The sequence below is a fragment of the Mus pahari genome, chromosome 23 (genome assembly GCF_900095145.1).
Source record: "Mus pahari chromosome 23, PAHARI_EIJ_v1.1, whole genome shotgun sequence".
NCBI lineage: Eukaryota > Metazoa > Chordata > Mammalia > Rodentia > Muridae > Mus > Mus pahari.
The window spans coordinates 14,339,533-14,353,476 of record NC_034612.1 but is presented as its reverse complement, the minus strand read 5'-3'; the positions used below and the strand labels follow the sequence as shown (position 1 = coordinate 14,353,476).

Below are 13,944 nucleotides of genomic sequence, written 5' to 3'. Positions count from 1 at the left end.
TAAGGATTTTCCACAAAACAGGCTTGCTCTACATGTTAGTTTTTTTTTTTTTTTTTTTTTTTTTTGAGATTTATTTATGTATGCAAGTACACTCACTGTCACTGTCTTAAAACACAGCTTAAGAGAGCATCGGGGATTCCATTACAATGATGATTGTAAGCCACCATTTGGCTGCTGGGAATTGAACTCAGGACCTATGAAAGAGCAACCAGTGCTTTTAACTACTGAGTCATCTCTCCAGCCTCCACCATTGCAGCACTTCTAATGCTTGTTGTAGTGGAAGTCTTTTTTTTTTTTGGTTTTTCTAGACAGGGTTTCTCTGTGTATCCCTGGCTGTCCTGGAACTCACTCTGTAGACCAGGCTGTCCTCGAACTCAGAAATCCTCCTGTGTCTGCTCTACTCCAGCTCCTCTCAGTTTGCTTTTATACTGGTGTCGGTAATCTTTCTAAATCAGAAACTAATGTGCCAAGGTTTCCTATATCTGAAAATCCTGTAGTGGCCTGTATCATCACTATAGAAGCATGGATGAGACCATAGATCATAACCCGCTCACCTGTGGGCCCCTGGTGGCCATTGGAATGTAGTATTTAGAAGACACTTGTCTTTCTGTTTATTTCTTCCCCTGAACTGGGTGTTGTCATCTACCTAGGAAGCTGTGCACAGTTTTGGAGATCATAGTGTGTTTATTTTATTTGTTGCCCTGACTGTTCTGGAAATAACTATGTAGACCAGGCTGGCCCCAGACTCACAGATACAAGCCTGCCTCTGCCTTGTAAGTGCCACCATGGTCATTTTCATAGTGTTTTGGATATATACTCTTAATTGTGCTTCTGTGTCATTTTATTTTCCAGGATCTTCTTTTTCTCACATGTAGCAGGTTCTTCATAAGTACTGAATGAACAGCTCTGGTAGAAAATGTTTGATTGTGTGTGTTTAGAAAAGAGTTAATATTTTTCACTTTTTTCTAAAGATGGTGGAACCAGGGCAAGATTTACTGCTTGCTGCCTTGAGTGAGAGTGGGATTAGTCCGAATGACCTCTTTGATGTTGATGGTGGAGATGCTGGCCTTGCCACCCCTACGCCCCCTTCAGTTCAACAGGTAACAGTTTTTCAAACCTTCCAGAATTTCTTCTTAATTTGCGGTTTCCATTGTTATTTATTAGTAACACTAGTAATTTTTTTTCCTGTTTGTGGTGTTGGGAATTGAACGTAGGGACTTGTGTGTGCTAGGCAAGCACTTCACTGCTGAAGTACAGCCTTAGCTCTTTAATTTACATTTTAGGAAAAGATATTATTGCCAGGTAGTGGTGGCGTACACCTTTAATCCCAGCATTTGAGAGGCAGAGGCAGATGGATCTCCAAATTCCCGGACAGCCAGGGCTATACAGAAAAGCCCTTTCTCAAAAAGAAAAAAAGAAAAAAAGGAAAGAAACAATATATGTGTATATATTATTTTTTTTAAAGATTTATTTATTTATTATATGTAAGTACACTGTAGCTGTCTTCAGACACTCCAGGAGAGGGAGTCAGATCTTGTTACGGGTGGTTGTGAGCCACCATGTGGTTGCTGGAATTTGAACTCCGGACCTTTGGAAGAGCAGTCGGGTGCTCTTACCCACTGAGCCATCTCACCAGCCCATGTGTATATATTATTAATAAGCTTTAAAGATACACGAGAATGGTTTTAAGCAGTTTACTTTTTTAAAAAAAATGAGATAGATGCTATTGGCATCAAAACTAAGACATTGCTTTTCCTATTGCTTAGCATTTATATGGGAAGAATATTAATTTCTTTTACAGTTGTCTTTGGTCTTTATTGAGACCTTTTTTGTAAGTTCTCTATAACATTTGCTAAAAGCATATAAAGTTCTGATACTACTTTAGCTTTGTGGAGATTTTTATGCTGATCAAGGTTAGTCTGTTAAAATCGGTGTAGTGATTGCACATTTTGTTTGATTGTGTTCTCCTCCTCCTCTTCTTGCTCCTCTTCCTCCTCTTCTTTTATTCCCCTTTTTTCCTCTAGACAGGGTTTCTTTGTAAAGCTTTGACTGTCATGGTGCTCACTCTGTAGATCAGGCTGGCCTCAAGCTCAGAGATCCAGCCTGCCTCTGTCTCCAGAGTGCTGGCATTGAAGGAGTAAGCTAGCATGGCCTTCTGTTTGATCGTAAAGCTCGACTTTGTGGGGTTCTGGGGTCTGAGCAAGGATTCTGCAGGCTCCCCAAGTGATCTACCACTGAAGTAGAACCTAGCTCTGCAGTTTTTTGTTTTTAATAAATAAATGCAGCTCTTGTTCTTGAAACAGACTTCATTGCTGTCCGCCCTTTTCTTTGTTACTTTCTCTGCAGTCGGTGCCACTTAGTGCATTAGAACTAGGGTTGGAGACAGAAGCAGCAGTTCCTGTTAAACAAGAACCAGAGACGGTGTCTACTCCCGCACTGTTAAATGTGAGGGTAAGAGCCACAGAAATTTGTTATTATTCTAAAATAGTTTAGACTGGTAGGAAAAATAGAAATATACGATCTTTAGCCCTAGCTAGCCTTGATCTCCCTAGTAGCAGAGGGTACTAGTGTATTGTAATCATAAAAAACATTTTAAAAGTTGAGATAAAGGATGACTGTAAATGTTATCTCACTTCTTTCTTTGTTGAGTGCTGTGGCTTTTGTATGCTATAACTTTTATGCTTTACATGCAGTTCTTTTGCTCTTACCTCAAATGTAGCCAATACCAATAGAATCTGAGGAATCTAAAATTATTGGTTGAACTGCTTAAAATTTGTCAGTTTTTATTGTTTAAACGTGGTAAATAGCAGTCTAGAAGAATTTTACTGAAAGTAAGTAGGTGGACAAGGTCTCTAGCTTAGTGCTAGACTACTTTCCTTGTAGGCTGTAGGTCCTGGGGTGAGCCCGGCACCATAACAACACTTAAACCTGTGATATGCAGAAATACTCAGGGACCTGAAAACCACAACCTAGCATTTTCAAATTGGCTTCTTGTTTGTCTGTCTGTCTGCCTGTCTATCTATCTATCTATCTATCTATCTATCTATCTATCTATCTATCTATCTATCTATCTATTCATCCATCCATCCATCCATCCATCCACTTATTTTTTTATTTTTGAGGTAGGGCCTCATGTAGGCTAAGCTGGCTCTGAGCTCAGCGTGTGCTCCGTCTCCTTGCCTGAGTGCTCTCAGTCCTGAGCTCCTGCACTGTGCTCAGCCTTGCTTCCTCTTCGCTCCTCCTCCTCCCTACTTTACACTTCACCTCCTCCCTGTTGCTAGTGACCACCTTATCTCTAGCTAGGTTATACTGTGATTTTAGCTTCTAAGAGTTACTGTAACCTGTATGATAGCAAAAGAGCATTGAATAGGAAGATGCTGGTCATCCTTCTGTTGGTCAGCTGTAAAGATACTGTTGCCATACTTCAAGATCAAACTGTGACTCCTGGGAGCCATGTGGTAGGAGAGAATTGAGCTCCTCAAGTTGTCCTCGACTTCTACACACTTGCCTACTCAGTAAAATCAATTTGCAGAGAAAATTACCCACCCCACCGCCTTTTTTTTTAATTAAAGAAATCCAGGAGCTTGAGATGGCTCAGTGGCTCATAGCACTGGCTGCTCTTCTAGAGGTCCTGAGTTCAATTCTCAGCAAGCACATGGTGGCTCACAGCCATCTGTTATAGGATCTGATGCCCACTTGTGGTGTGTCTAAAGAGAGTCACAGTGTACTCACATATATAAAAGAAATCTTTAGAAAGAAAAGAAAGAAATAGAATGTTAAAACCACAAACCTGGCCTCAAAGGGCTCAAATGACTCTGTAGTTCAGATCTGTTGGTGTTGTAGAGTGTCTGTACAAGGCAGCTGGCACATGCCTTTAGCTCTAGTGTGAGGGCTACCTCGTACTTTGAGCCCCATAGGCCTGCACATAACAAACCATACACCATACAGATCAAAAGAAAAAAATGACATTAGAAAAACTTCTGTTTTCCCATGTTTTTTTGAGACAGGGTTTCTCTGTGTAGCCCTAACTGTCCTGGAACTCGCTCTGTAGACCAAGCTGGCCTCCATCCTGAAGATCTGCCCTTCTCAGCTTTTGGAGTTCTGTGATCACCACTTGGCAATAATATAGATCTTTAAAAAAGCGGGGGCCTGGGGTACAGAGCTGGAGAAATGGCTCAGTGGTTAAGAGCACTGACTGCTCTCCCAAATGTCCTGGGTTCAAATCCCAGCAACTATATGGTGGCTCACAACCATTTGTAATGAGATCTGACTCACTGGAGTGTCTGAAGACAGCTACAGTGTACTTACATATAATAAATAAATCTTTTAAAAAAATGGATTCAATAAAGTCTAGGTCTTCAGTGGTTTATATAGTTTGCATAGAGTTGTCTGCGTAGTTGGCAGTGGAATCTTTTCCTGTTATTAGGCTTATTAGAGTTATTATAAGTCACAGCTGGTTTAGGATAGCTGTCCTTTATAATTCCCTTGATCGTTGTATAAAATGTGAAATTACTACTATACCTTTTCCTGAGTGTTTTAACCTGATAATTTAGAGCTAATCATTAAGTTAGAAATAAAGTACCATTACTTAAGTAAGAACAGAATAAAAGTTTAGGTTGTGCCGGGCGTGTTGGCACACGCCTTTAATCCCAGCACTTGGGAGGCAGAGGCAGGTGAATTTCTGAGTTCGAAGCCAGCCTGGTGTACAGAGTGAGTTCCAGGACAGCCAGGGCTACACAGAGAAACCCTGTCTGGAAAAACCAAAAAAAAAAAAAGTTTAGGTTGTGTTTGTGTTGACTCTGAGCTTATACATGCCCAGCAGGCATGTAGTCAGAGGACAACCTTCAGTGCCCATCCTCACGTTTATAACCTTGTTGGAGACAGGGTCTTTCTCTGCCTCCCATTCAGGAGCACTGGTACTACAGTTGTGCTTTGACTGCCTGACTTATTCATTCTGCATCCTGGGGATTCAGGCTCTCATGCCTTCACCACAGTCAGCTCACCCTTCTGAGCCCACCCTCCAGCCTCAAGTTTAGATTCTAAATGGCCTGATGCAGATTATTAAAGTCAAATTGAGTGTGTGAAATGTTGTTTTCTTTTTTAGCAGCAGCCTCCATCCACTACAACGTTTGTGCTGAATCAAATAAATCAACTTCCAACCTTGGGATCTACAATTGTAATGACTAAAACACCACCTGCAACAACGAATAGGCAAACCATCACTTTGACAAAGTTCATCCAGACCACTGCAAACACACGCCCTTCAGTTTCAGCACCAGCAGTACGAAATGCCATGCCCCCTGCTCCTTCAAAAGACCAGGTTCAGTTAAAGGATTTACTCAAAAATAATAGTTTAAACGAACTCATGAAACTGAAGCCACCCGCCAATATTGCTCAGCCAGTTGCAACTGCAGCTAGTAAGTCCATTTTCAGCCATTTGAACTTTGTCTTTCTTTTTCTAAGCAGCTTTGGGTTTTTTTTGTGTGTGTTTTGCAAGTGGTCTTGGATGTTCTGTTTAATGTTTATTTTCTTTGTTTGTGTGGGCCTGAGTGTATTTATATGTACCATGTGTATGCAGTACCCGTGGAAGCCATTAGAGGTCGTCGGAGTCTACTGGAACTGGAGTTAGATTTTTTTTTTTTTTTACACTTACTTTCTTTTTCTTTTTGCTTTTGTTTTATTTTTGAGAATGGTTTCTCTGTGTAGCCATGTTTGTCCTGGAACTCAGTCTGTAGACCAGGTTGACCCTCCAACTCAATCTGCCTCTGCCTTTCGAGTGCTGGGATTAAAGGCGTGTACCACAACTGCCTGGCTTAAAGGTATTAACAGTCTTTGAAACATCTTTTTGTTGCTCGTTTAATAAATACCTTATGGTGGGTGTGTTGTTCCAGCTCCCTTCTGGAGTGAGGTTCTGTTGTAAAGAAAGTTATAATCAGTACCATCTTAGGAGCTCATATTGTACTTCAGAGAGATAGGTAGTGAATATATTGTATTCCTGAGATAGTCCTAATGCTGTGAGGAGAGGTAAAAGGTGCATTGTGCTGTGTTTGATCCATGTGCATGGCTGCCTGTGTCTGCTCTGCCCACCCCCCTCCTGTACTGGAACTCCTCGAGACAGGGTGGGCTAGCCAGTGTACACCAGGGTCCTCTTGTTGAGACCATAACTAGCTTTTTTGTTGTTTCTGTTTGTTTTTATCTTTTTTCTTTTTTGTTTTGTTTTGTTTATGTTTGGATTTGTTTGTTTTGAGACAGGCTTTCTCTGTATCCCTGGTTGTAACTTGTTCTGTAGATCAGGCTGGCCTTGAACTCAGAGATCCATTTGCCTCTGCCTCCCAAGTGCTGGGACTAAAGGCTTATAGCTTTTTTTATTTTTAAAGACTCCAGCTTTATTTGTTTGTCTGTTTGTTTGTTTGTTTGTTTGTTTTTTGAGACACACGGTTTCTCTGTATAGCCCTGGCTGTCCTGGAACTCACTCTGTAGACCAGGCTGGCCTTGAATTCAGAAATCTGCCTGCCTCTGTCTCCCAAGTGCTGGGATTAAAGGCATGCGCCACCACGCCTGGCTGCTTTTTTTATTTTTTAAGACTTTTTTAAAAAATGTGCGTGAGATGTTTGCCTTCATGTATGTCTCTGTACCACCTGGGTTGTGCTGGTGGAGCCCAGGAGAGGTTATTGGGTCATCCAGGACTGGACTTAAAGATGGCATGAACTGTCACTCGGAGTTAGAAATTGGACTCTGGTTCTCTGGAAGAGCAATTTCCTAGTTAGGAGAACATTTTAGGAGTAAATTAGGGGTGGTCTGTCCTTCCTTTTCATTATTATTTTTTTTTTTTTTTAAAGATTTATTCTATATATATGAGTACACTATCTTCAGACACACAAGAATAGAAATTGGGTATGGTTGTGAGCCACCATGTGGTTGCTGGGAATTAAACTCAGGACCTCTGGAAGAGCAGTCAGTGCTCCCCCATCTCTCTAGCTCCCTCCTTCCTTTATTTCAAACTTTTTTTTTTTTTTTTTTGAGGACATTCCTGACTGTAGTAATTAGACATGAAGTACTTTTCTTTGCCAAGTGTAGTGGGTTTTTTTTTGTTTTTTTGTTTTTTTAGATTTATTTATTTATTATATGTAAGTACACTGTAGCTGTCTTCAGACACTCCAGAAGAGGGAGTCAGATCTTGTTACGGATGGGTTGTGAGCCACCATGTGGTTGCTGGGATTTGAACTCAGGACCTTCGGAAGAGCATTCGGGTGCTCTTACTCACTGAGCCATCTCACCAGCCCCGTGTAGTGTTTTTCTTATTGTTGTTTATAAGTTCATAAAAGTTTTATATGTATGATGCATCTGTGTACCACGTGTATCTAACAGATCCCGTGGATCTGAAGTAACGGAAGAGTGTGAAGGCGCCCTGTGCACTCACTATTCAGCACCTTAACTTGTTTGAGACAGGGTTTCTCACTGAGCCTGGGGCTCACAAATGTGGCTACTTTGTCTTGTTCACAAACCACAAGGATCCTGTTGTCTCCACTTTGCTGAGAGTGCAGGTGTGTGCTGCAACAGCATGCTCTTCACATGTCAGGCTCTCAGCATGTCAGGTTTGGGTAGTTGCTCGGGAAGCCACCTCCCTAGCTTACTGTGGTCGTGTTGATTGGAATTTTGTAAAGACACACAAACAAAACAAATAAAAAGGGACATTTCGTGAGTCTGTGTGTCACCTTGCCAAGGGAGCATGTTAATCTTTGTGTTGTTCCTGTTGTAGTGTGTGTGTTGCTTAAGGGAGCCTCCTGTGTTTCGTTTGTTTTAAGTAAACCAGAGAGGTATCTCAAAAGTAATGCTGTTTTTGGTACTTTTACTAAATTATTAAGGCCTTCTGGTTAATGTAGCTTATGAAACTTTTTTCAAAATTTAAAAATTTCTCATGTACATTTTTTTCCCTTTCTTTTTTTGAGACAGGGTTTCACTATATAGCCCAGGTTTACCTCAGATCCCCATGTGAACCAGGATGGCCTCAGACCACAAAGCTACCTGCCATGGCTTTCTACATGCTGGGATTAAAAGCATTTTCCATCCAGACGACCCTTTTCAGTTACTGGTTTGCTTAAGCGTTCTAGAAAACCATACAGCTTTGAGGTTCAAGTCCACTTGGATTTAATTCATGCACCTACAGCATGCAGGATCTTATGCCCAATTTTAGCTTCTGTAGGCACTGTACACATGGTATACAATATATATAAATATACATAAAATACTAAGTGAGTCTTCAAAATAACCTACAGTAATTTGAATGCTTTCATGGTTATGCTTAATTTAGTAGTTTTTTGGCACTCTTTTGTTTTAAAATGAATAAAGTGATGAATTTTTAAATTAGAGGAAACGAAATTGAGATGTGTAAAATGTAACCCCTTTTTCTTCCTGCAGCTGATGTCAGTAATGGTGCAGTTAAGAAAGAGTCTTCTAATAAAGAAGTAGCGAGGATCTGGATAAATGACATGAAGATGAGGAGCTTTTCCCCAACCATGGTGAGGTTTGAATAGTAGTAGTAGTAGTAGTTCTGTGTAATGTGGGAGTTACTTGATTATTACTTTAGAAAAATCCCACCAGAGGCAAACAGATGGCTGAGTTCAATGCCAGCCTTGTCTGCATACTGAGTTCCAGGACAGCCAGGGAGAAACCCTTTCTTGGGGGAGGGGGGGAGACAGAGAGAGAGGGTTAGTTCTCAGAAAGCTTGTTGACTGCATGTAGGTTAGTTAGTTAATTACAGAAACTTAGGAGGGCTGAGCTTAGGTCTTTCACAGGTAGGAGTGTTGCTGCAGGGCTGACCTTTTCTATTCATCTACCTGAGGAGGAATAATGACACCATACTTTTGATAACTTGGTGGAATCAAATAAGTGACTAGTTAGGAGCTGTCAAACCATGTGGTGATCTGGATGCGTTGTTACAGTACGTTTTCCTTAACTCAGACAGTGCTGTGTGCCTCAGGTCAGGAGGCTATGCACTCACTAGACAGAAGTTCTGACGGGCACTGTCTGTGCAGTGAGGGTCTCTATGGACTTTGCTTCATAAGTTCCTTTTCAGTAAACATAATATTTAGTACCAGCTACATTTAAGGAATTGTATGAGAAATCTCAAGGTATAATGTAGAGAGTGTGGTGGGATACTGCTTTAAAACTGAGGGAAGAAAAGGTATAATAAAGGCTCTGGAATGTGAGCAAGGGACACATGACTATACCTCTGTAGTCTGTATGGAGTAGGAGTGATGGACTTTGACAGGGATTCAGAAGGAAACACAAGCACTGATAGGCACTGAGGTGCTGTCGCTCTTGGTTCTGCTTTCAGGTAGTGAGCCAAGGCATACAGAAGAAAAGGCCATGGGAGATGGAGCTCTATAGAAGGACTGGTTATAAATACATGCTAGAGTAAGAAGGACCTAATTGCAGTTTAGGGTGGATAACATGATTTGACTAGAAGTTACAAAGAGAAAGAAAAAAAAAATGTTAAAATGGTCATACTTATATTTGCACATTCTATAAAATCTTGGTTTGATAGCTTGTCTTTTGGTGTGTCCCACCACTCATCCCACACTTTATTTTTGTCAAGTCCTAGATTGAAGAGGGTTTGGAGAGAAATGTGTGAGCATTGAGGGGCAGTCATTGCAGGTGGTGGCTTGAGGGAGTAGATCCCTGTGGGTGGCCCGTTTCTGTGTAGGTTGTCATTGCTGTTTACCTTTGCACAGACAAGAAAGGTCCCACAGACTCTGGGCCTTGGTCTAGATACTTAGGATTAATTGTACTTTTGTGTTACAGAAGGTTACTGTTGTTAAAGAGGAAGATGAACCAGAAGAAGAAGATGAGGAAGAAATGGGTCATGCAGAGACCTATGCAGAGTATATGCCAATAAAATGTATGTTTTTTGGATTTGTCAAAATGATGGACTCAAGTTCCTTTTGAACTTGTCTTAAACCACTGTATGTTAGTGCCTAACAATGTCGGATGCCTCAGGATTTGATAGACATGAGCTGTGAATAGTTTTTCTTTCTTCTCTCGCCTCCCCTGTCTGTCTGTATGGCTGTCTGTCTATCTGCCCCCCTCCCTCACACACACACACACACACACACACACACACACACACACACAGAGTTGCTGAGTGGGATTGCAATGGTTTAAATGAAATTTACCTTTGGGAATTTCACTGTTTTAGAACTTTGTTTGAGGTTAAAGTCTTTAAAAGCCAGAACAGTAAATCCTTGAGTTTATTTTGTTGCTGGCTAGTTTTGCTTATGTAAGTATTGATTTAAAATTTTTAAGGTGAATTATGGAGATAACAAATACACATTGTGAGTTTACACTAGGTTTTTTTTTTTTTTTTTTTTGGTTTTTCGAGACAGGGTTTCTCTGTATAGCCCTGGTTGTCCTGGAATTCACTTTGTAGACCTGGCTGGCCTCGAACTCAGAAATCCGCCTGCCTGTGCCTGCCGAGTGCTGGGATTAAAGGCATGCGCCACCACTGCCCGGCTTGATGCTTGTTTTTTGAGACGGGTTCTTGAGTACTGAGAGTTCTCAGCTAGGCTGGCCTCAAACTCATAGAGATCTACTGTCTCATTGCTTGGAGTGCTTAGCTTAAAGGTGTGAGCTGCCCTGCCTGCTGTTCAGACCCTTTTGTTTGGGCTTTTGATCCTGTGTCAATCCTGTACTAGGATTGCCGTCAAGAGCCACTAGACTTGACTTCATTGGTTTTTATTAATGCTATTTTCCTGCCTTTTGTGTAATGTGAATAACTTCTTTGGTGGTCATTATATGAGGTTAACTTTTAGCTTTTTATGGAAATTTAAACCTTTTTGCTATATTAAGAATAATAATATTTTTTTCTTAACCTTTTGATATCTGGTTTCCTTATATTCAGTTTAGCCTTCATCTTATGGTCTCAACTAATCCTACCACCTCATCTCTTATGGTAGATGAGAATAGTGATGTGCTGTACCATATCCAGTTATGGGGGCTGGCATGGAACACTGCCTGCCTGTGCTTCCTAAGCAGGTCTGCTTTTTAACTAGATCTTTTTACCATCTATCTCTAAACTGTGTAGTTAGGTCATTTTTGTCAAATTTGAGAAGTATGTTACAATTAGTAACTTTATATAGAAGATCAAAGTGAGTAGTTAGTGTTTTCTAGTTTATAAGACAAATATTGTAATAGGACTGGAAATGTTACTTAAATGACTTAATTGAAACATTTTAAAATCTTTTGTTTAGTAAAAATTGGCCTACGTCACCCTGATGCCGTGGTGGAGACTAGCTCTCTGTCCAGTGTCACTCCTCCTGATGTTTGGTACAAAACCTCCATATCTGAAGAGACCATTGATAATGGCTGGCTGTCCGCATTGCAGCTTGAGGCAGTTACCTATGCGGCCCAGGTAAGTAGTTAAGTCTGATGGTTTATGTTGGTACCTAGAGTTAAACTTATTTTTTTATTTCTTTCGTTCGTTTGTTCGTTCGTTCATTCATTCAAAGTCTCCCTGTAGTCTTGGCTATTCTGGAACTCTGTGTAGACCAGGCTGGCCTCAAACTCAAAAGAGATTCAGCTGCTTCTTCCCACCTAGTATTGAGATGAAAGGTGTGTATTAATACCTGGCTCATTTCATATAAATAATGTAAGGGTCTCATGAGTGTTTTCAGATGTGTTAGGTGATGACAGAGGCCAGTAGAGGAAGCTGGGTCCTTTACACCTCAAGCGAGAGTTAGAGTCTATTGTCATTTACTTGATCTGTGCTGAGAGTTAAACTTCAGGTGCTCTGGAAAGGTGGCAGGTGCTCTCAGCCACCGAGCCTTCTTCCCAACCCCTATAAAATACAGTTTTAATAAAGGTAAATTTTCCTTGCCAGAAAAACTTGGAAACAGAATTTTTCAAAAATTCTGAAAAGTTCTATGTTAGCTGGGCGATGGTGTCACACATCTTTAATCATAGCAGAGGTAGGCAAATCTCTTGAGTTTTAGGCTAGCCTGGTATAGAGAGTGAGTTCCAAGATAGCTAGGGCTACAAAGAAACCTTGTCTGGGGTAAAATAAAAAGTTAATATACTAGGAAAAGGGAAGGTGCACCAGCTATCTGGAGAGTGCCTGCTAGTAGGAATAACAAGTCATGACCTTCTGATGTTACATGGGACTATCATGGGGCCTGCATGTGTCTTTTCTCGAAGCTCTAAGAATTGTGCTTTTTGGAATCTGAGGTATGTTTCTTCTCCCTGTCTAAAGACTTGGGTGCCCATACTGTTGCATAGTTACTAACCTGGCAGTCCTGTGCTGCTCAGGTGCTATTGGTAATGTGCCACATGAGTGATACTTCAGTTATGCTTCAATAGATTTGTTTCAACTTCATTTCTGTAAGATAAGCAGTGTGGGTAACTAGCCAACTGTCCCCATAATGTGTGTATCACATGAAAGTTGGCATATTGTCAGAGGAGTAGGGGAGCTACCTCACCAGTGTGTTGGCTTTATATGGCAGGATAGAAGGAAAAAGTTTAGTTCCTGTATGTAGAGAATGGTCATGTTAGGGTTCACTCTTTTATCAAATTGCATGAAGGAGAAATGATGACACTTTTTCAGGGTAGGTTTTTTTTTTTTTTTTCTTTTTGGTTTTTCAAGACAGGGTTTCTCTGTGTAGACCTGGCTGTCCTCGAACTCACTTTGAAGACCAGGTTGGCCTCAAACTCAGAAATCCATCCACCTCTGCCTCCCAAGTGCTGGGATTAAAGGCGTGCGCCACCACCGCCCGGCTTCAGGGTGGTTTTAATTGGGTGGGAGTTTATTTATTTATTAAAGCTTGGCCAGCTTATCAGTGGCTGCTTTTATGAGAAAGTAACATACACTTTCCCAATTTATCTCCTTTTTAGCAACATGAAACATTCCTCCCTAATGGAGACCGTGCTGGCTTCTTAATAGGCGATGGTGCTGGTGTGGGTAAAGGCCGGACGATAGCAGGGATCATATATGAAAACTATTTGTTGAGTAGAAAAAGAGCATTGTGGTAAGTTCCAAGGCTGACTGATTAGCTTATCAGGATGGATTTAAATGAATATGTGTGTGTGTGTGTGTGTGTGTGTGTGTGTGTGTGTGTGTGTGTGTGTGTGTGAGTGAAGACCTGACTTTATTCCTTAGTTCTATTGAAAAGTAGAAATAAAGTTTAATTTGGTTAATTTTTTTTGACAGGTTTAGTGTATCAAATGACTTAAAATATGATGCTGAAAGAGATTTAAGGGATATTGGAGCAAAAAACATTTTGGTCCATTCGTTAAATAAGGTATGGAAGCTTCCTTGTTAAGTGGGGCTATCAATCAATGCATGCTGACTTATGTGTAAGAGTGAGAGTAATTTTCAGGGAGAGTTGGGGACTTGGGTTTGTTACAAGGATTAAGTGAGTTTCTCTACATAACACGTGCCAAGCCATGGATGTGTCAGTGGCAGACAGTGTGGGCCTGGTCCCTGGTATAATAGTGTTGTTATCTTGGTCTCTGGTGCTGTATTGTCTTAGTTTCTAGAGTGCTTTCTTTGCCTGTATTAGAAAATTAGTGCACCTGTCACCATAGTCAACACATTTGTGCAGTCTAGAAAGAATCGTTTTGATTTATAAACAGTTTTGTGAACTGTTGGTATTAGTCCAATAATGGAGTTAAATGACTTTGCTTATATTAATATGGAAGCAAGAAAATGTGTCTATATTTAAAACACATTTTAATATGATTAGAATCTTAATGCTTGAGCTGGAGAGATGGCTCAGCGGCTGAGAGCATTCAATACATAGACCAGGCTGGCCTCAAACTCATAGAGATCTACCTACCACTGACTCCTGAATGCTGGCTTTATAGGCATGTGGGACCAAGTCTGGCCCTCTGGCATAAATTATAATATGTACTATGTGCCTTTTGTTGGTTAAGTAGTTTCCTACAACTATC

At 40.8% G+C, this 13,944-nt stretch overlaps 1 protein-coding gene across 6 annotated transcripts in view; it reads left to right on the top strand.

Annotated features, from left to right (window-relative positions):
* Sbno1 (strawberry notch homolog 1) overlaps positions 1–13,944 on the top strand; it is a 54,943-nt gene that overhangs the window by 10,631 nt on the left and 30,368 nt on the right. For 2 of the 6 annotated variants that reach the window (XM_029533531.1, XM_021222489.2), the window contains exons 2-9: positions 972–1,100; positions 2,347–2,451; positions 5,105–5,417; positions 8,419–8,519; positions 9,805–9,901; positions 11,250–11,410; positions 12,886–13,019; positions 13,202–13,292. In XM_029533531.1, the coding sequence (XP_029389391.1) occupies positions 972–1,100; positions 2,347–2,451; positions 5,105–5,417; positions 8,419–8,519; positions 9,805–9,901; positions 11,250–11,410; positions 12,886–13,019; positions 13,202–13,292 (1,131 nt within the window). The remainder of the gene's footprint in view (positions 1–971; positions 1,101–2,346; positions 2,452–5,104; positions 5,418–8,418; positions 8,520–9,804; positions 9,902–11,249; positions 11,411–12,885; positions 13,020–13,201; positions 13,293–13,944) is intronic. The other 4 variants (XM_029533533.1, XM_029533532.1, XM_021222490.2 and 1 more) reach the window with 3 other exon arrangements.